The sequence below is a fragment of the Malurus melanocephalus genome, unplaced genomic scaffold, assembly GCF_030028575.1.
Source record: "Malurus melanocephalus ecotype Western Australia unplaced genomic scaffold, MMel_1.1 scaffold_4, whole genome shotgun sequence".
NCBI classification, from domain to species: Eukaryota; Metazoa; Chordata; class Aves; order Passeriformes; family Maluridae; genus Malurus; species Malurus melanocephalus.
The window spans coordinates 3,784,636-3,807,222 of NW_026623236.1; the positions used below are offsets into that span (position 1 = coordinate 3,784,636).

The window sequence follows — 22,587 nt, forward strand, 5'->3', positions numbered from 1 at the left end:
AGAACTCTCTTGGGAGGTACTGCCTCACTCTCTGCTGAGAGMTGGAAAAAGAGAGAATATGCTAGAAACCAGGATTAATACTGTGTTTTTTTTCTCAATCTCAATTTTGTTTTAGTGTATGTAAACTTGTCGTTAGCAGTCACCTGTTATAAGAAAATCAGAATAATTGGATGGTGCTTTGCAAAATGTTCTTCTTGATGAATGTGAAATGATCAGAGAAAGTAGTGGTGAAAAACTTCAGAGGTAGTGCACATGGTCATAAGAGAGGAGCAGACTGAAATAAACACTGGGGAAGGGAGACTGAAGCTGTGAGCCAAAGGAAGTTGTAAAAAGTAGAAGTTAAGGAASGTCAAGTTCATCTGGCATCTCCTGATTCTGATGTCAGGAGTCTGGTAGCATGTTCACTGATGTGAGTGAGCTCTGGAGGACGGGCACCTCAGTTCTGTGACTGTAGAGGATAACGAGGGTGGTAGGATCTAGAGTGATAAATCATAGTTAGATTGTATTCATGTTAAGGAGAATAGTTGAGTTGAAAATTGAGGATCCAGTTAATAGCTTGAGCTTTGAGATCAGTTGCATCAAGACTAAGGTTACCGTGCAAAACCAATACGTGAGAGGAAAAGAATGGGGCTGGAACCTGATTATCCTTAAGGCCCATTCCAACCCCTTAACATTCTATGGCTCTATGATGTCAGTATTTCTCTTTTTAGAATGCTATTATTTTAGAATGCCACCCATAAGTCTTCAAACATTAGCTACTATTTTAGGAGTTTTAAAAACRTATAGATTCTGCTAATTTCTTGCTTTGGTCATAGGGGTCCAGCTTTATTCGCTGTATCAAACCTAATCTAAAGATGACAAGTCACCATTTTGAAGGAGGACAGATCCTCTCTCAGCTTCAGTGTTCAGGTAATGTAAGTCTCTGGTATTTTACTTTGGGCATTATATATTAACCTTAGTTTGACATATGTGGGATGAAAGCAATGTTTCCTTGCTTGAACTAGAAGTGTTCTCTAAAAGGTAGGTTATTTATGCCTTATGAACTGCTATTTATATTCTTAGTAGGTTAGCATATATTTTAGTCAATAGAACCCTAGAAACAATTCATCTGAACTGACATTTCGTCTCCTCTTTTCAAGAAGAGTTGATATAACTTCCATCAACTGTTTTTATTATAATGACAGGTCAGACACCAGGTGCATATGTAAGGAGCTATGTAGCCATTTTTGGGTACATAAATTTAGGTTTCCTGGCCTGGAGCTGAATCCATCTCTCTGTGTTGCCCACAGTGTTAATAGGACAACAGTTCAGTCTGGAACAATAGAATTTTAAACTTCTCTGGCAGTTGAAGTGTTAGAAACTCCTGTGTGCATTTAGAGGCAATCAGTGTTAGCTGAGATACCTAATAATTGAAACATACCAGTCTTCTTTGATTTTATAGATACTATGATAGAATTTAATTATACTGGTTTACTTTCCTGAAGTTTCATTATGTTAATATTGATTTGATTTGGAGCTGAACATCCAAMATGGACACAATGCTGCCTCTGCATTATTCTTGAAATGGTAGATGCGTTCCTAATCTAGAGCTTTATTTGCTCATGCCCCACTGAACATTTTGAAAAACAGACTTGATAGGAATAAGTTAAATTTCTATTGAAAGCAAATATGCAAAAGATTAAGTTTTAAGACATTTGACCACAAGTTAAGGGCTAACTTAAAAACTTACACACAGCCTCTGTTGATAGGGTTAGGGCTAAAGTAGCAGGTAAAAACTGGTATGGTCTGTGCTACATGAAGTAATTTGAATCTTACTTACTGATGTCCTAGTTGCAGCAAAAATGTAGTAATATTTTTCAGGATATTAAAGTAATATCTTGATACTTGGTATTTCAAGTGTACTAAATGTTCTAGCACAGCATACATATTTGAGGTTGCGTCTGCACCATGTCTCACATATACCATTGACGTGATTAAAATAAAAGCCCAGTTGCGCATTATTTGGTAGTTTGGTGGTTGGTTTTGGGGTTTTTTTTCACTTTAAAATGAAAATGTCAAATCTGCTGAAAAAAAAAAAAAAGTTTAGAAGAAATATTAGAAAAAAAAATCCTGTGCTTGATTGAATGTTACTTACATCTCAAATAGGGAGAAAACTTAAGGGGCTTTTCTCATGTGTTCAGTATGAACTTTTTYTGAATGATCACATTATCCAAAAATGATAGACGCTTGATTAAGTCCCAGCTGAACTGTGTGGTCTAATGTCTGAACAATGTCTTTGAGTCTTATGTCATAAACTACTGGTAATAGTAAAATTCACTGCTTAATTTGCATTTTACTGATCCCAGCTTTTGTGCATGTGTCTCTGTGACTTTAGGGATGGTGTCAGTTCTGGATTTGATGCAAGGTGGTTTCCCATCACGAGCTTCATTTCATGAACTATATAATATGTACAAGAAATACTTGCCTGCAAAATTGGCTCGACTGGATCCTAGGCTTTTTTGCAAAGTAAGAAAGAAATTAATTCTTGTCATCCAGGAGAGAAAATGTATTGTGGCATTGTTTTTTGTGGGTTTTTTTGAAGAAGGTAGAATATAATCCTTTCTGTTTTCTGTGTTTCAGGCTCTATTTAAAGCCCTGGGGCTGAATGAAAATGATTACAAATTTGGACTAACCAAGGTGTTTTTTAGACCTGGCAAGGTAATCTTTTTCTTGGAGTTCATGAATGTGAATATTAGAATAATTTCAGTTGGAAGGAACCTTAGAAGATGACATTGTTTAATGCATTGGTGAAAGTGTGGCCAACCTAAAGGTTGCCCAGAATTTTTGTAAATACTGTTCACTTTCTTTGAATAAACCACAATATTAGTACTGGTACATTTGGTTTTATAGTCTTGCTGCTGATGCTGCAGTATTTCTAATGCAATGTTTGTATTCCAAGAAATATGTTACTATTAAAAAGAGGAAGACAGAGCCAAGAACAAATACTTTCTAGTAAAATCTGTTTAGAGCTGAAATCTCTATCTGTGATTCTGAGCATTGCTGCTGCTATTCAGAGAAAGGAGATGAAGGMGAGAGCTATTGTGATGAGAAGGGAAAATACTGTAATCCCAGAAGAATGCTCTTACGTCATAATTACTGAAAAGCAGAAGTGTAGTGTTTTCAGGAAAGGCTGCCTTCAAATGGGAGTCTTATGCAAACATTAAAAACTGAGAATTGTTTCCAACTTTTTTTTCCACAAATATATAATTAGATGTGTCTTGGAATTATGGAAGGCCAGCACTTCCAGGATGTAGAAAAACAATTGATTTTTAAAAATTGTGGCAATTAATTTTTGGTGATTAGTAAATGGTTAGAGTATTCAAAATGCCAAGAGTTGGACATCCATAAAGCAAACAAATAAAAAGTCTGCAATTGTCATTTCTGTTGTCATTAAATAATAAAGTGTATTAAAATTTATCTGCTCACTTTTAATCTAAAGCTGATATTATGACATACCATTTACCTTAAAAATATGTTGACGTTTTAACTCAGCATGATCTTAACTAATGTCTAACACTCTCTGTTCTTCTAAGACATAAAACGTATTTTAATTATTATTTAGTTTGCAGAGTTTGATCAGATAATGAAGTCTGATCCAGATCACTTAGCAGAGCTGGTTAAACGAGTGAATCGTTGGCTTATCTGCAGTCGTTGGAAAAAAGTTCAATGGTGTTCTCTCTCGGTGATTAAATGTATGTATTTTATGTTTAATTAAATGAAAATGTTTGTTAAAAATGCAACAAAGCAATTATTATCACCTTGAATTGTGGCCAAGGACAGGTATTGCAGGTAGTTATATTGAAGTCTGAGTAATTGATTTCAATGTTGGTGAGTTTGTTTTTTGGTGCTTTGTGTTAGGTACATAGGGAGGGGTTACAAGCAGAGGTTTTACAATGTGGAACATTACAGGCCAGCACTAATCTCCCGTGTCCAGACTACCTGGGTGCTTGCTGAAGCCTGGGTGAGCACGTGCACATAACTAACCACCTGTCACAGGTCTTGCCAGGAAGAGACTTCAGCATCAGCAGGGGGAGAGAGTAGTTCCACTTGTAACCAGAATAATTTAGTTCTGGGAAGGTTTAGTTCTGCACAGAGGTTGTCATCTTCAGACAGAAACTGCATGTTTAAAAGTACTGATAGAAATTACAGGGCAAACAACTCCAAAAAATTACTGTTCATCAGCAAGTAAGTCCCTGTYACTGTTGATACAGTTTCTAAGTGCTTGGCCTGCCCATTTTACAGAATCATAGAGTGGTCTGGGTTGGAAGGGATGTTAAAGCTCATCTACTTCCACTCCYCCTGCCATGGACAGGGACACCTCCCACTAGACCAGGTTGCTCAGTACCCAATCCACCTGGTCTTGGAGTTCACTCTGCAGAGTAGGAATCAGGTGGTGTGGAATAGAGATTGGTRCTTGTGGTATGCTTCAATAAAGGTATCTGGTGAAGGTCTGATGCAGAATGTCAGCAATCTGTGCAAATATGGAGGGTGAAAATTGTGCATTGAAATGAGCAAGAAAAGCATAAAGGCCTCATGCCAGTGCACACAGGGCTGACAGGGTCATGGCTTCTCTGTCACTGGTTGGATATTATTTGTTRCTGTTTACAGTGGAGCAAATAGAATTTCTAAATTTTTGTGATGCAGATTTCAAACATCAGAGACTGTAACACTAAAATCGTGTGTTTGACATAGAAATTTATGCCACTTAGTCTATTTTTTCCCAAAGAGAGGACAGGCTGGCTGTCACTGGGTCCAAAAAGTAGAAACCCAGGGAAATAATATTGATGTGCCTTACTTCTCTGTAGTATTTTATGGGACATTTGAAGCTAATGTTATCCCCAAAACAAAGCCAGAAGAGATAAGTAGAGTGCATCTTTGTGACCACCTAAGTCCAGTGGTTAAACATGGCTGTGTTCACAAACCATGTGCTAAAGGCAGTGTGGATCCATAAGCATTTATGTTTCCTCTAACAGAGCTCATTTGTTCATTTGTTACACTTCTAAAATACTCAGTACACAAGCCTTAATTCTCTGTTTAACTTGCCTCCTGGTCCTAATCATTTAAATAGGATTTTTAGATGAAGACTGAATTAGAACAACAGCTAGAGGTTTTGTCCTGGGTTTTTTTTTTTCATTCCATGCTCAGTGAAGTTGTAGCCACTTTGTTATCTCTAGCAGATATTGGCTATTTGTTTACTCTTCAACACTGGACTGATGCTTCAAGCAGAGTGTTTCCTGCTTGCTAGATCCTGAGACTTTTAACAGGGGTTACTGATATCTGTGAATCTGAAGGGGTRTGTGAGTGTGCACATGCTTCATTGTTCCTGTTTTGGGCGGGAGCCTCTGTGACTGGCTCAAGATTGTGAGTTCTGCTTTCTGTGTCGTAGGTGTTATGGTTCTAATATAGAACAAGCTCTCAAGCACATGTAGTCTGCATACAGTTTTGAGACTCAAATGTGTGACAAAGATAGAAGTTGTGTTTAACTGTATGAAATGTTAAGACTTTATCTTTTGTGTGTTTACAGTGAAAAATAAGATAAAATATCGAGCCAGTGCTTGCATTAAAATACAAAAGACTATTCGTATGTGGCTTTGCAAGAGAAAGCACAAACCACGGTAAGAAGATATTCTTTGGTTGAAGAAAATAGGTTTAAAATAATATTTTTTTTCGTCTGTAACGAGATTTATTTTACTCAGCTAAATATATCTGAAATCATGGAATGATGCTAAGTACAGCCGAAGGAGACTGAGAGATTCTGTGTTCCTTTGCTCTTTCCCAAGGATGTATCTAACCCTTTTCTAAGAGATGATTCTTTACCTCTTTGTTCATAAAATTCTTCAGTGACAGCCTTGCTTTCAGAAATCCTTTATTAAGTCTTTCTAAATTAAAATTAAGCTCATTAATTTTTGTCCTTTACCCATTCACACCTTCCTGTATAGGATCCCTTTCATCTTCATCTTAKAAATAATTGTGTTCTATCTGTCTTGTCTCCTCTTGAAATTAATTCCATTAGCTGATTGCATGGGATACTGATGGAAAAACCACTTTAGTCATTAAGCTCTGCTGACACCTTTATGTTCTTTGACAGAGATGCAACTCTGTTCTAGTAGCGGGCTTCTTATAAACTGTTTTCTTTTACATCCTTTGAGAATTAGGTTTCATCTTGAATCCTGGCATTTCTGACCATTTCCTTTATTTCTGAGCTGTTTGGTGCTCATCTTTTGTGTGTTGATTTTGTGAATCCCAGTTCAGTGACTTCTGCTCAGGAGGATTGTCTGCAGAGTTGTAACTCCTGTGTGGGGCCTTCARTAGTGGTTCTTAGAAAAACTGGAACTGTTCCCCAGCCTTTTTTTTTTCACTCCTTTGGGGTGTAAAGACTGTGTTCCCTGCTGTGTAGTTAAATTTTATCTGATTCAGTCCATTATTGCTCTTTCAATAAGTAGCACTGCTCAATCTTTATTCACTCTCATTGAAATCCTCTAGTGGATACCACTGATTTGTTACTGTGAAAAAACCCCAAAAACCTGATCCTAATTGATTATCAAAATAAAAAGGCATTTTTCCATTTTGAGTTGCTGTCTGCTAATCAGTTTCAGTGACTGTCTGGAAAAGGCTCCATTGCTTAGTTACTTGATGTGATAATATTTGAATTTCAAAAGAGAGGGTGATTTTTGTCAGAAGGCATAACTTGTTTCCCCTGTCTACATTTTTTATATGGGCAATTAGTGGAGTTTTAAAAATATCACTTTGAAAAATCATCTCAAAATAMAAACAAGCTTACTTTCTGTCTTACCTTCACAGAATTGATGGCCTGATAAAAGTACGTACACTGAAGAAGAGACTTGATAAATTTAATGAAGTAGTAAGTGGTCTGAAGGAGGGGAAAGCAGAGACAATCAAGCAGGTCAAGGAGCTGGAGGGTTCTATTGATGCTTCAATGACCAAAATTAAGGTATGTGATAATAATGAGAGAAATAGTATCTTGGTACTGAAATTTTTAAAAAGCTTTATGTGAAGAAAGCCAGTGCAATTTTCTTAATAGAAAAGATACTTCAATATAGTGGTCTTAATTTTCAATGATTGAGTGATTCCTGTTTAAAATTATTTGTGAATATAACTGAAGTGAATCTAGAAAACAGGTGTATATGTCTAGATTTTGTCATTATTATTGTCTGTGTGTCAAAATTGGCACTGAAGATCTTAGGAAAAAATGCATGKTACTATGATATTATGAGACAAATGTTGGCAATAATTTGTTTTGCTTTTATTGTTGGAATAATGCATGTTACCAGTATTTTAACTTAATCAGGATGCAAACAGACAAGCATTTATCACAGAATAAAGGCATTCCAGTTACGAGGTTTTCTCAGTCTTGGCAGTAAAGAGAATTCAGCTTGATGATTATGCTTCAGGTGTATAGCTGTTTCTTACCACAGAAGTACAAAGACAAAATGCAAGCTCACTGGCATTTATTTGTGTTAGAAAGTATTTGTTGACTTCTTGTTTCATGCAGTATTACAGCTTTCTTAATGTACCGTATTAAGATTTCTCTATTTAAAATGACTGTTAAAAAGATCKAAGAGTTAACCTGTAAACTTAGAGTTCTCTTTTCTGATAAAAATCATRTAATTTGGTTATCATCATGATATACCATTGAAAAAAATCAGCAAATACCCCATGCTACAGTTTTATTAGTAAGATGTGAGTTGCAAAATCAAATTAAATTGTACCTATCAATAAGGTTTGAAAACATGGAGCAAAAGCTATTTYTGAAGCATTTTCAACTTTTCATTTGCTTATAATTACTTTTTAGAAAAAGTCACAACATGGTGCAATATTTTTTCTAAGCGCTAGCAGAATTATTAAGAAAARCTTTTATGCTATGACACAAAAGCAGAGCTGTAAATAACCACTAAAGAATATAAGAACACAATGCAAAATACACATGGGCAGGCCTTAATTTCCATGCTAGCATGTTAAGAATTAATTTCTGTTGCTTTAAAAGGAAAGATTTAAAATATGAAGGCATGTTTTGAAAAGTCATGTTTAATTTCARTGATGAAATGGAGATTGCTTTGTATGGTTTTATAGGAGAGAGGAGAGTAATGGGTCAGGATTTTATAAAGAAAAGGAAAAATAGCCTCAAGCTGCCCCACCCTGAAGTGTATATATTATTCAAATATGGTGCTCAGTGATCTCATTTCACTTAATATTTTTTCAGTATATGTTTTCAAAAGTGAARTACAGAGGAAAAAGGATAACCCCCGTATTATTTTTACAGACCACTATAATGACTAGAGAACAGATACAGARGGAATATGATGCTTTAGTGAAAAGCTCAGAGCAGCTTCTGAGTGCACTGCAAAAGAAAAAGCAGCAAGAGGATGAAGCAGCGAGGCTACAACGCATCCAGGAGGAAATGGAAAAAGAAAGAAAGAGACGTGAAGAGGAAGAACAAAAACGAAGGAAGGAAGAACAGGAAAGACGCCTGTGAGTCTTGAATTTGAATTAGTTGCTGGTTATAGAATGAGAAGAAAACAGGAAAGGCTTTCTAATTAGGTCATTTTTAATTAATACATTTACAATTAGAGAGWCACTTAGATTGTATTTCTGGTGTCCTGTGCAGTGTTGAAATGTTTCCTTTCCCAGTGATTTATAAAGTGATTGTTAGAAGAGCATATGGAGGAAATTATATGGTGTGGCTGGAAATACAGTTGAACTTGAAAAAGTTYGTGACTTCCATTTAGTGTCCTGTCATCAGGGCTGTACTGACTTCTGGATTACCATTCAGTTTTGTGAAAGAGACTTTGTATTTCTTACTATTTCTTGTTCACTTGCATCATAATAATACATTTTCATTTCCTTCTCCTCTTATGTAATAGGAAATCTGAGATTGAGGCAAAGAGAAAACAAGAAGAGGAAGAGAGAAAAAAGAGGGGAGAGGAAGAAAAGCGTATTCAGGTTAATGCTCTAGCTGTGTGTGGCTTTGGGGGATTTTTTTTTTTATTGTGGTGGTGGTTTTGGGATTGTCTGTTTTCTTGTTTATTTACTTATTTTTAATTTATTTTTTGTAGCTTAGGTTCTCCAATAAGTCTAATGGCTTCTTTCTATAAATACATGTCTCTATAAATACATTTCTATAAATACAATACCAGTGTTGTTTTAATAATAAATATAAGGCAAATGTCATGTTTAGGGCATCCTGAGACAGATCACCTATTTCTAGTTCCCATGCAACTTCAGTTCTTCTGAGTAGAGGTGTATCTATCTTCAAAATGCTTTTAAAAGTTATTTTTAAGTTCAAAATACACAACACTGGAGAATCCTAGTTAAGCATTGGAAGGTTTTGTGGGTGGTCCATGTCAGGCAAGTTTGGCATTCTTTTRCTAAAGTCACATCTGGACTTGGACTGTGTCATGTATTTGCGTAACTGCAAACGCTTTCAGAATATTGGTAACAATGGCTGTCCTTGGTAACCTTTTTGGCTACATTCATAATACGCTAAATACATGCATCTCAAACCCCACTCTTCCACCTTTCTGCTTGATTTATGGCAATTCTTACTGATTTYGTAATGAGCTCTCACTCTGAGGTGTGTTTGGCCCCTGTATCCTTCTTTTCCTGTTTTCTTGGAGGRTTGCTTGGGTGATGTGGGATAGCAGTCTGAACAGAAAAAGAACATGTAGAGGGATTGTCTTTATGAATGTTTCTTAGTTTCTGAGCTGTGGATATCTGCAATGCAGAATGTAATTTATGCTTTTACTTAAAAATCCTATGTTTGGATCCAATAAGGTTCATCATCCGGTAGTGTATTTCATTCTCCCTCATACAGTTAGTTTCTCATTATCTTTCCTCCTGGTCTTATCAGCTAATCTAAAATGGGATTCTTGGAGTACAGCCGCTAATGTAATGTTCAGTTGTAGTGGTGCAACTTCACCATGATGAGTGGGAAGCAACTTTGTTTCCTTTGTTGATTTTTGGTTGCCTATAAAGGCACTGCTGAAACTTGATGTTTGAAAGTATGTATTGGATGGTCCTGTTTTACTTACTGTGTGTGCAAAGGTTTTTGTGAAGTAATGATGRTGGACTGTTGTTGTTTGGCTCTGCACGGGCAGTATATTTGAATTGCTCCTACATTGCTCTAAGTTGGAAGKTTTACCATTTGCTTCAAAGCCAGATCTGTTCCACAGAGAATTCCAATGTCTGTCTTAATCCCTTTTCAAAATGAACCACAGACCTATATGCGAAACATATTTTTCAAAGTCCTGTARTGCAAAGATCAGAGTATCAAGGAAGTATTGTGCTAGTGCTATGGGGGAGTAACAGTAGTCTCTGTTTCATTTGAGTTTAATGATTCTTTTGAAACTTTTGAAGACTAATTTTCATAATAGTGAGCAAAGTATTTTGTAGTTTTTTAAAAACAAGTAATAATTCATTGGCACTTTATTTGAAAAAGTAATACAAGTGGTGGATAATAATTATTTGATAAATTATCTGAAAACCRAGATTCAGTCTGTAGATGTTTCATTTTTCTTCGGTCAAACTAATTAATAATAATAATAGTAAATAATGCTGTTAAATTTTCAGTTCTGTAAACTTTACATATTTTGGATAGCTATTAAATATGCTACTTAAGATACTTTCCAATTCCTGCTTATGTAGCATTTTGGTTTTGATTGGATAAGATTAAAGGTGTCTTATTCTAAAACAGGCTGAAATTGAGGCTCAGCTAGCTAGAGAACGAGAGGAAGAAACCCAGCACCAGGCAGTGCTTGAACAGGAACGTCGTGACCATGAGCTTGCAATGAGAATTGCCCAGAGTGAAGCAGAACTCATCAGTGATGAAGCTCAGCTTGATTTAGGCTTGCGCAGGTATGGAGTTAAGCAGTTACATTTTCCTCTCTGTTTTTTCTTCCTATCCTGATCATTTTGTGATCCGGAAGACTACGCTCTTGTTGGTTTTATTCATTCAATTCTTGTGTATTCATTAAATGGGCCTTCTATGTCAGTGTATTAGAACATTTTTCAAATTTACTTCTGAAATTTGTTAGCAATAGATTGCTTTTGCTCTAAGACTTTATTTTGTATCTTGCTACATCAGTAATTTTGTAGGTGCTTGTGAATAGAGTTCTCTTCCCCTTTTTGAGTTCTGCCAAGGACAGCAAACTTTCAATTCTGATTTTTATGACTAAATTAAAGTAGGGAATGAAATTTCTTCAGTGGCAAATAGTCATAAAATACATCTTTGCTAGGACTTGATGTTTCCATTTGTACAGTGAATTTGTGTGGTTTATTTTCTTTTTTAAACAAGAAGCCGTCTTTGAATGCAGAAATAATAGTTATTTCTGGCTCCTGACTGGTAAGTTTTTTTCAAGTGGAAYGAAAAGATCTGAMATAGATCGGTTSAAAAATTAAATGYTAKTCTTGTTTTGTATGAATTTTTGATGTGTCATAAGAAGACCTTAACTTTTGATATATAGAAGCACACTGTCTGCAAAGCAAGCACTCATCATGTGTAAAAGATGATGTCTTAGAAGCAACTTAGAAGCTCCAGTAAAAAGGGTATTTACTGGTCAAGTTACATAAACGGACCTGTGAACGTAATCACATAGTTGATGACTTCATTAAGTATTACTCTACTCTGTTGTTGTTGAAGAATGCAAGAAAATCCCCCGTGTTTCTATTGAATTTCAGATGTGTTCTGCTTGCTACCCAAATTTTATCTAGCTGGATACWTTTTTTTAATAACTGTATGCCTATTTGATATAGCTGGGCAATGTTTTTTGTCATGTACAATGCTGACTTCTGGGCAGTTCCACTGATACAATTGTTGGTTTTCCCTCAGTTCTACAATAGCTGTTACTTTGTCTCTGATAAGACTGACATGCTCAATTCATAGAATCAGAATGGTTTGGGTTGGAAGGGAWCCTTGAAGATCATCTCGTTTCAACCCYRTGCCATAGGCAGGGACACCTTCTACTAAACCATGTAGCTCAGAGCCCCATCCARCCTGTTCTTGAGCTCCTTCAGGGATGGGGCATSCACAGGCTTCCCTGGGCAGCCTGTTMCAGTGCTTCACCATTTTCCCTGTCTGGATTTTGGTGCTTTACTTGGAAGGTAAACACAAAGTCACTCTAATGTTGCAGCCTGGCAAAGGGAGACAATAGACAAGAAGAGCTCAGAGAATTCAGKAACTTTTCTGTCAGTGAAGCTCTAATCTCCACAGCGTTTCCTGTTGCTCATAGGTGATTTTGGCATTTGTCTTGTGTAATCCCAGAATGGATGATGAACTAATGGTCATCATAACYCTTTGACTGCCAGTTTCTCTCTGCTGTATGACTAGTAATAGGAGACTGAAGACTCCTCTGAACAATTCAGAAGTGCTGAATGGTTTGAACACATTAGCAAAGCAATGTACATGCTTTCTTGAACAAGATAATACCTAAGTCTGAAAAAAAAATGGTAGCTTGTTCTGCTCATATGAGATCCATTTTTATCTTGCTGGTGATATTTTTCCCTTCTGTCTCTAAAGTCTACTTCAAATAGTTCAAGCACATTCAAAACCTGAATAGAATGTTTTAAATTTAATCTTTGATTTGATTCTATTTTGGTTTGTTTGAAACCAAACTGAAACATTCCTCAGGTCCCAGTATCTTCTAATGAAATCAGAGGAGTGATTTTCACATAATTTTGGGACTTTCAAGGCAGCAACTAGCAATTCAATGAAATAAAAATTATTGGTTAGAGCAAAATATATAATTTAACTATTAAATCATAAATTCTTAGGACTTCTTTTACATGATATCAATCTAAATTGACTCTAAATTTTGCAAGAGTCTAAAGTAGTTCTGGTTTGCCATTTTGTACATTTGAGACTGACATGATACACTAAAATCTCTGACTTTTTTAGAAGTATATATACCTTTTCTGTTAAATTTTGCTGTAGTAAGATAGTGCATATATGACTTTATACTGAATTCATGTGGTGTACTGGTTCTGCAGTGTTTTCACACAGTTTTGTAAAAAATGATTTTGTGCTTACATATTGGCCTAAATAAAAGGGTATTTTCCATTGTGTAGTGCTAACTGTGGAGTGAAAGGAATAAGAAAAAGGGGATTACRTGTGCCTAATTTTAAGGAAGATGTGACAGTCTTGTGTTGTCATACTTGAACTGACATAGCCACTAGTTTATTTCTTTTTTACTCAGTACCTTACTGTATTCAATGTTAGCTTTCATGGATATTTCAAGGTGCCTAAATATTAGCAGTTTCCTTGAAAAATATCCATGTTAACTTCTGTCAAAGAAGAAAAGTGTTTGTTCTGGCAGCAGATTCAGCATTTTCATTTGTGCTTATTGTGTGCTGGATCTGCTGGACCTCTTCTAGCTTTATCCAATTTTGTTACTCATCGAAAGGATGTGTAATAAGTGATTTACTGCACTTAGGGGTAAATTAAMAGTAATGTTTAGCATGTAAGTAAAAAAATGATTTAAATAATAGGTATCTGCTTTCAACTGGGCAGTATTTTTCATTTATGTGGGTTATTGGAAACACACAATATAGCATATAACACCAAAAGAAGGTAGTCTTGAAGAAGGTGTTGTGAGTGTGTCTGTTCTGGGTGTTGCTTCAGAACAATCCAAAAAGTCCTAATTTGTAGCATATTTAGGCTATTTGTGTACACCTGCAGGTTTCCAGTAGAGCAGTCAGACTTGGGACCTGTTCACAGTTTGCATGAAGGAACATTCATCCTGTTTCCAAAGTAGCTACAGGATTGCTGTTACTTCTTGTGATATGCTTATCCAAGCATGAAATGCATCAGTAGCATTTCTCAAAGTCTCTGATTTTGAAAGATTGGGCAGGGGAGAAAGGCTAGGGGAAGTTTTCACTTGTACGTTTTTCTTCCAGATTATAATTGAAGTCATGATTGCATTAGAAAGTTGAGAGGTAAAAAGGTCTATGTATTCAGCTAAAAAAAAATAAAAAATTAAGGGTAGTAGAAAAGATGTGAGAGGGCAGGAAATGGTATGACCCACTTTTTCTCACTTCAGATTATTAGAATATTAACTAGGCAGTAGTCTAACGTAAATGTCTTCTATTTGCAGAGCCAATGGAACAAAGCCACAAATGACTGCGTATGGCATTTTTTTTCCATTTGAATGCTCTAATAGATAAAAGTCCCACTAATTAATTCAAAAGAAATTGATACTGTCCTCTTGTATACTAATACCCCATGATAATCTTTATTAGTATGCATCTATAATGTCTGAATAARTTTGTAATACCTTACATTCACTACTTTGCTTATGTCTAATAAACCCTTTAATAATCAAATATACATAATAATATATATTTTTAATTATTACATAATTGCTGTAAAGTTTTTCACATACCATCCATTTTTCACCGCACTGTGTGATTTATTGCTCTTTACAGAATCATGACTCAGTATGTATGTGTGCATATATATATGCATGTGTGTGTATATATATATATATGTATGTATGTGTATGTCTGAATGGAAAGAATTTAAAATCATTAGCCGTTTCCTGTGCACTTCATTTGACTTCAGTTTGATTGGCAAGAAATTTTCACAGTTAYAAAGGCTGTTTTTATATCAATGTATTTCATTTATGCTCATTTAAGAATTTTCTTGTAGGGAACAAATGGCCACAGAAATGTCAGAAATATTGTCTAGGTAGGTGAGAAGATATAACACCAGTAAATCAGTCATTTTATAAAAACAAATCACTCATTAAATGGGTTGAATTTTTACAGAATTAAAAGTAATGGAATCTGGGTTTTTTTACAGTGATAAGCAGATAAGTCAATTATTTCTTTTAGATAAATTTCCTTTACCAACAATTTTTTTCAGCAATTATTTTTCTGCTATTTTAATTGATTATATTAAWGAAGAATAAGAATAGTTTATGTACCCTGTTATTTTGTGTAATTTTGTTAATGCTTCTCCATCTTTCTTCTCTTTTTACCTTTGTGGTAATAAAACATAAGGCTCCAAATCTTTTAAAGGCATATTTCTACAGTTTCAGCTCAGAGTWAATGATGTTATTTAATAGTAATGCGACTGTTGGTTCGTTTAATAAGAAAATATTCTAATTGCAGTTCCCTTAAAATTAAAGCAGTTTTGAAAATTATCATGGTAAGAGCATATTAAAAACCCTCCTAAGATATCCAAACAAAATCCCYTTCTGAGATTTCTTGACTGGCAATGCAAGTTTTTATGCACAATGCAGAAGGAAAGGCAAATGCAGATTTTGGTCTGAATATACTAGTTAGTAAAATACTAATTCTCTGTTCAATGAAATGATTATAGGGAAGACATTATAACAAAGTAATTAAAAAGTGTCTTCTGCAATTTGAGGGCAGAAATAACCTTGGGCATTGATTTTATGAAGCTTATAAAAGAGAACAATAAGTTAAAGTTTTTAGAAGTGAATCTGTTGTTAAACAAAGTACTATGCTGTATATATATAGTTTATCATTACATGTTTGATGATTTTCTAATGGTAGCATGGATATTTGGAATGCAGCTGGTAACTAAATTTGTTTTTTGCAATATTATTTTATGAATAGGAATAAACCATATTGTGTGTTAACATAGCATGTGAATTTAAATGGCCATTTTGTATTGCATATATTGACATAATTCTAACAACAATGGCTGATTTTTAATGTACAAAAAAATTACAAAACTTTGGGGCAGAATCAGARCCTCAGTGTTTTAGTTGCATTCAAAGTGCAATACCTCTTTGTGCATGCTTGTTTAATTAAATTTGTCTCACTTTTCATGCACCGGAAACTTTTGATGTGAGGCTGATCTTTTGTACTTTTAGTCTGAAAATACTGTTTATGATACATAGCTCTCAGAAGGAGCAGTGAAGATTGAATGTCAAATGTGATGCTCCTCTTACTGCCATACTGCTATGCTTAAAGTCATGTAGAAAACAAGTGATGTTCAGATTGCAGTGTAGTACCCTAATAGAAAGACTAAGCCATTCAATTGGATTAGCATTCTTAAAGATTGCTAGGTTAACCAGAGATCGTACAGCCTAGTTCTGCTGCTCTGAATTAGGTAGCAAACTCTTAGAGTGGTGGGTACTGTTGCTAAATAAGGAAAATCCTTAGGATTTGTCAAAGTAAGTTCCACAAGGTTAGACACCAGGCAGTGGAAATTATTTATCAGCACCCCTTAATGTCCTACAGGTCAATAACAACAAAAAATTTAAGTATATATTTTGAAGGAGTTTGTCCAGTTACTTGTTTTACATTCATGAATCAGAGTTAATTTTTTGTGTCAGACTTTCCACATACYCTTAACGGGAAGCTGTGTGTTGACTCGGATTAGTAGTATGAGTAGGCATTAAGCTGCTGCTGCAACATTAAGATGCTGTAATTTTAATTATACTGAAGAGATGGTTCAGTTGTTATTAAGAAGAATGTTTGGTTTGTTCAATGAAATTTAAATTGCATTTGTTATCTCTGCTTTCAAAACTGCTGTATCTGCAAGRAGAAATTTTTCAGGTTATAATAGTTATTTATAATCTATTAATTAAAAAAGGAAAATAAACAYAGAACTTCACAGTACCACATGACACCTTTATGGAAAAATAAATGTTAAAATAATGTTCACTAGATTATACCTATTGCAATAGTATGCCTGTCCCATAAAGATATTACTGCACAAACACCTTCCAATGAAAAAGCCTTGTTTCTTATTTTTGCACCAAGAACTTTGCTATTCTCTTGTAGACCTAGTTTCTTTTGAACAAAAAAGCCCCTTGGATCCTGAATAAATTAAATTTATGTTCTTAGTCATGAGCAGAGGTTAGTAAAATYATATGTCTTCTTGAATTCCTCAGTGTTTAAAAGATGTGCTGATCATCACTGAACATTGCAGTGTTTTCARTTTATTTTMTRTRCAAATAATCCACRKGAAGTTTCCTATTCCTAAGGGAGGRTTCTTCCATAYCATAGKTTTTTGGGRAAAAAAAATTCAGGCTTATCTTTAYTTGTAATGGTMATTTYATACATGGAAATMTTCTACATTTTCTTACAGATAATTGAGATTTTAGTAATAATTTCTCACTGGCATTTGCTGTTGACTTACTTGTGTATTACCTACRTGGTGAAGACCTTTTGCCTTTGGAAAACACTGGGTTTCCATGAGTCTTTTTTTTACTGGTCAGCTTTTCCTCTGAGGGGTCTTTTTTTCCTTGGCACTTCTTGATGATTGTATCATCACCCCCACCCCCAGAATACATATTGCTGTTATCAGATAGCCACTGTACAGTTTACAGTGAAGAAKAGAATTGGTTTATTCTCTCAAGTTAGGTTTTTGTCAAAGACAGAATATTTTMTCAAGTTTTGGAACCAGGGCTTTGTCCTTGACCAATTTTAAGCAGCAGAGRAAAGACCTTTTCTTTTTTCTCCTTGTACTTCAGAAATATTTTTCCTTGTCTGTTTTTTGAATGGAATTAGAAAGGTCTGTAGTCGGTCTATGTTTTCTGCATCTTGGTTAGCATGAAGTAAAATGTACATCAGTGTGGGATAGCATACATAGAATATGTATCTTTTCATACATAAGCAGTATTCATGACAATTCCTTTTAATTTCTAGGAGGCCAGTAAGATTACAATGGCATGAAATAATATTTTTGTATGTATTTCTTGGGCATAAAATATATTTGTATGTATTTCTCGGGCATGAAATATATTTTAATTTTTTCTTAATAATTTGAACATCCTGAAAACAATGTGGTATTTTGCATTAGAATTTTGCTTCTGCTACTGGTCTGCACCGTAGTAAGCCTGATACACTATTGGTCATGGGATTTCTTCTTMCTCTTAAAACAATTCATGTTTAATGCTTGAGAAAATACATCTATTTTTTTTAAATAATTGTAGGGGTCCTGCAGTGCAAGCCACAAAAGCAGCTGCTGGTACTAAGAAGCATGATCTCAGTAAGTGGAAATATGCAGAGCTTCGTGATACAATCAACACATCTTGTGGTAAGTTGTTTTTTTTCAGATTTGAGATAGAGTTCARATTGTAGTTATATGAAAGGTGTTACCTTCTTTCTATAACAAAGATAAAAAGTTTATTTAAGCTTAAGTGAATAACAAATTAGTTTAAAAAAAATTCTCCTACCCCCCAAAAGAACAATACATGAAGCTATTTCCATATTAAGGAAACAGAATTTCTATTGTTATGTCTTTTGGGGATTATATGATATGATATTAAACTACTTGGACCATAAAATACATGTTATAACTTTTAAATTAAGTTCACTTAGTTTGAGGTAAGGAATAGTAGTTCTTATGCTTTACCTAGAATTTGCATGTTTTAAGATTTCTTTTGCTATCACTTCWTGCTATCACCAGATCATAAAGAAAACAAAAATGTCATGTAAAGCACAGTAAAAATATTTTGTGTCTTAGATATTCATATTATTCTTTAATTTTCAAAATGTGTAACTTCTTTTGGGAAGCTTACATTAGTGGGGCATTAACCACTTTGCCTTCAATGCTATAAAGATAGAAACAGAGAAAAAAATATTCCTTTTTTTAGATAATACTGTTTCTTCCTGCTTCTTACTGAAAGCAGTTGGATAATTTCTCATTTAAGATCACTCAGAATTTCTTCTTGGATGTAGAAACTGGAAACAAGCTCACCCTCTTTTACTGTTTTTACCTMTGCAAGACTGGAGCAACATTTTCAGCTGCATAGGTGGTGCAGTAATACATGGAGCTCATTTCCAGTAAAGCCAACTTAGATGCACTTAGATTKCTAATGAAAAAGCCTTGTCATCATTCAGTGTCTTAGTATAATGAAATTTGGAAAAATTAATATAGATGAGAATGCAAATTGGAGCAGTCAAATTGCCATTTTTCTTTTTTTTTTCCATTGCAGAAATAAAGTTCAGTGGTGAATTTTACCYTTTTAAAATTTGTTTTTATGCTGCTTGTGACACTGTCCACAGAAACGTTTGTAGCATTTCACTGCTCCAAATTTCACAGTACAGCACCTGCTTTGGGGACTGCTTTTACTCTAAAGCAGACAAGGATACATGAAACCCTTGAGGGACTTTCTGGGCCCCGCACTGCAGAGAATGAGGGGTTTTTATATTACATTGTAGCATATTAGTGTTACAGTTTGATCTCAGGTCATATACCGATCAAAATAGAAAAGCATATCATAAATATTTTTTTTTACCTTTCTCACTCATGCTTTCCCTTCTCATTTTTTGGGATAGATATTGAACTYTTGGCAGCTTGCAGGGAAGAGTTCCACCGAAGGCTAAAGGTGTATCACGCWTGGAAATCCAAGAATAAGAAACGCAATGCCGAAACAGAACAGCGTGCTCCCAAATCAGTCACAGACTATGGTGAGCAGAGTTAATTTTGTGTTCATAATAATTTTGGTGATAATATTCTTAAAAAAACATTTCTAGAATGGGTTTTGGGTTTTCTAGGTTGAAGAAACTTCTTGGAGTTTTGAGGAATGTTTTTATATTGATTTAAGGYAAATATTTTGCAAAGATTGAAACTGGAAAATTCTTCACAGAAATTAAAATATTTTCAGTAGAGCCACCTACTTGTGCTAAGTAGCTCTCCCTTAAAACCTTTTCTCACATCCACCTCACATCTGTTAAAAASAGTTCTTGATCTAGTGATGCAGTTGCTGGCATTTTTGCTAATTGTTCATTGCTGTACTACTTTATTATTTCATAATATCTAGCTATGTAGACATAGATGTACATACTTTTAAAAACTGCTAATAATTCTGTCATTTACATTACTGTTTACATACATCAGGTTACATCCTATTTTAAAAATTCTGTGAGTGTTGATGTTGCAGTTTTGGCTTACGGGGTGACARATTTTGCATAGAACCTGTTTTCTATTTAGACCCTCATTCCAATGATTTCACAGACTGGTCCTCATTGTGAAAGCAGCACACTGATCAAGTGAGTGACTGCCTTCCACATTCATCAAGAAAGTGTAGGAATTTGATTKCCAAACCTGAAAATTCCATATCCAGTTTCTGCAGTGATATTTACAGAGTGGATTGTTACTCTTATCCCAACAACCCAACTCAAAAGTCCAGTGATTATCTATTATAAAAGGAATCTGAGAAATTTACAGAATCACAGTAAATGCATGGAACAATTTAGCCACATCATTCCTGCTGTCTTCTGGTTCCATGATATTTGCATTCCTGCATACAATTCATGAGAGAGACAAAGGAAAGGGAATATAGGGAGAAAGCGCTCTCCCCACAGTCACATGAGCCCGAGATTAAGGCATTATCCTGGGACATGGAGAATAAAGATCCATGGGAATGCAGGTGTCCTCTGTACTCTCAGTCCATGTACAAAAGGCATTTCCTTCCCCATGATTAATTTACTTGAGTTATGCATTGCTTGAGCATTACCTGAGTTTGAGTTTTTCAAGGAACTTTAGTAGGGATATGTGGCAGGTGAAATCTTGAACCCTGGAGAAGATGTCAAAGAATGAGTCTTTGTGTATGTAATGTTGTTTTAGGTGCTAAGAAAGCTTATGACTGAAATGGTGGGAAAAGGCACTTGAAGCACTTCTGCCTAGTGGTAAATTGCTTTGAATTTGAGCCCACAAATTCTTTCTGGAGCTAAATGAGTAAAATATTCATACACAGTATTGCTGATGGGAAATATCAAAGAGCAGATGATCTTTGGATTTTTGCACACAAAGTGGGGAATATTCATGTTCTCATCAAATTTATTCCGACATTTGTCACATTCTTTTCAGTGTTTTTCATTGCATGTTTTTACTTTTCTTGGTATATGGCATCATATTTCTGAAGAAGAGAGCCTTGCAGTTCAGAAAAAAAATGATAGTGACCTTTAGAGACTCTTGTTAATGTCAGTATAATTTTTCCTATTGCAAATAATTACACTACAWGGGCATTTCACATATCTATATTATAGTGATCTGAGAGGGTAGTAAGAAGARATTCTGATTTCTTAGGTGTTTAAGCTAAAAGCCTTTCTGGTGTCAGTGGATGTGTGCTTCAAATGATGTAGGCTTTTCTTTCCATCTCTTCACTCATTTGTGTAATTTTACGGTATCCATTAATGTGATTTTACAAGTGTCCTTTAATTGAGTTTATGAACTCAATTATGAACTTTTCAGTATAGAAGCTAAACACTGGTTTTAAAATAATTATTTTTGGGATAGGCAGGTTTGGTACTAACAGAGGTCTGAAAGCTTTTTTTCTAGCAGAAATGTCAAAAATGAAAAGTACTACATTARTTAACTAGCAGATTTAKCACRGCAATCTGTGCTTAGCATGAATACYACTGAGGYTTTGGAAYAGGCATTGCAAATCATTGAAGTAATTAATTACAAGGTAAAATCCCAATGAAAATAGAGGTAGAAAATGAGTAGAARTACTTCAAATCTGTGTTTATTTTGTAACTAGAATTTCCATTTGTCTGTCATCAGCACTGGTGAAAAATTTTGAGATAATGAAACCATAATTTGCAAAGGATCATAACTTTTATCTTTTGTTCAACATGTAATATTTGTTCACAGATTTTGCACCATTTTTGAGCAACTCAAGTAAGTGAGGAGATGGTTGTTTAACCTAACTCTGAAGAATAGGAACACTTGAGAGCTCTATACTAACATTGATTGATCYAGTGTTTTGCTACACATGTCCATAGAAGTTAATTGTAAAAAAAAATTTACAGTTTGACAATGTTATTCATGTGATAGTAATTACACATTACTGTAATAATTTACAAATGTACTTGTCTTCATGAAATCCTACACATTTGAGGAKTCCTGGGAAGGAAGAGTGAAATAATCTTTTTATCTAAATTCTTGGAAGGTATAAACTATTTTTTCCCATAGCCCCCATGAAAYAACATTCTCATTCTAACATATTTTTCACTGTCATATGGCTTTTCATTGTAGCAAAACTCTGGAATCAACATAACAACTATTTTCCTAGCACACTAACTAACATTCAGGTGATGGTTTCTTCTGAATAAAGAGCTACTGTTGATAGCACCAAGTAGAGGCTACATTGGCTGCTTAGCACTCCTGTCCTCTAGATCTGCACTTTAGAATTTAGACATGCTTAGGGGTAGAAATGCGCCTTAGCAATTACTGATACAGTGCAAAAAGTATTTGACAATACTAAAGCACTGATCTGCTGGGATAAATGTTCAGACAATTTGTAGAAAATAGAATTTGTTTTTTATAAACTGTGTCTCCCTGTAAGGTACGTGTTCTATCAGAGTTGATGTATTAAAGTATTATTCATCTGTTAAAATCTGGGTTTTTTTTCTTCTCTTTGTTTATGCACACGTAAAAAGTGGAGATCTGATATGTACAGCACATGGTTTTTTTGTAAGGTTCTGCTCTTCAGGTTTAGAAAAACTTCTTTGCTTGAATGTAAGCAGAAGAAATTTCAAGGTGGAGTTGCTAGTCTGTATTAGTCCTGTTCATGACTGTAAAAATACATTATTGAAAGTGACTGTCAC

General features: G+C 34.8%; 1 protein-coding gene across 3 annotated transcripts in view; it reads left to right on the top strand.

The window, feature by feature from the left end:
* The window catches only part of MYO6 (myosin VI), a 104,639-nt gene that overhangs the window by 76,412 nt on the left and 5,640 nt on the right, over positions 1 to 22,587 (top strand). For 2 of the 3 annotated variants that reach the window (XM_057369277.1, XM_057369260.1), the window contains exons 20-31: positions 816 to 909; positions 2,375 to 2,505; positions 2,620 to 2,697; positions 3,602 to 3,731; positions 5,564 to 5,654; positions 6,841 to 6,991; positions 8,321 to 8,529; positions 8,922 to 9,000; positions 10,751 to 10,911; positions 17,964 to 18,067; positions 19,312 to 19,443; positions 21,632 to 21,658. In XM_057369277.1, coding sequence (XP_057225260.1) covers positions 816 to 909; positions 2,375 to 2,505; positions 2,620 to 2,697; positions 3,602 to 3,731; positions 5,564 to 5,654; positions 6,841 to 6,991; positions 8,321 to 8,529; positions 8,922 to 9,000; positions 10,751 to 10,911; positions 17,964 to 18,067; positions 19,312 to 19,443; positions 21,632 to 21,658 — 1,387 coding nt within the window. The remainder of the gene's footprint in view (positions 1 to 815; positions 910 to 2,374; positions 2,506 to 2,619; positions 2,698 to 3,601; positions 3,732 to 5,563; positions 5,655 to 6,840; positions 6,992 to 8,320; positions 8,530 to 8,921; positions 9,001 to 10,750; positions 10,912 to 17,963; positions 18,068 to 19,311; positions 19,444 to 21,631; positions 21,659 to 22,587) is intronic. The other variant, XM_057369269.1, reaches the window with a different exon arrangement.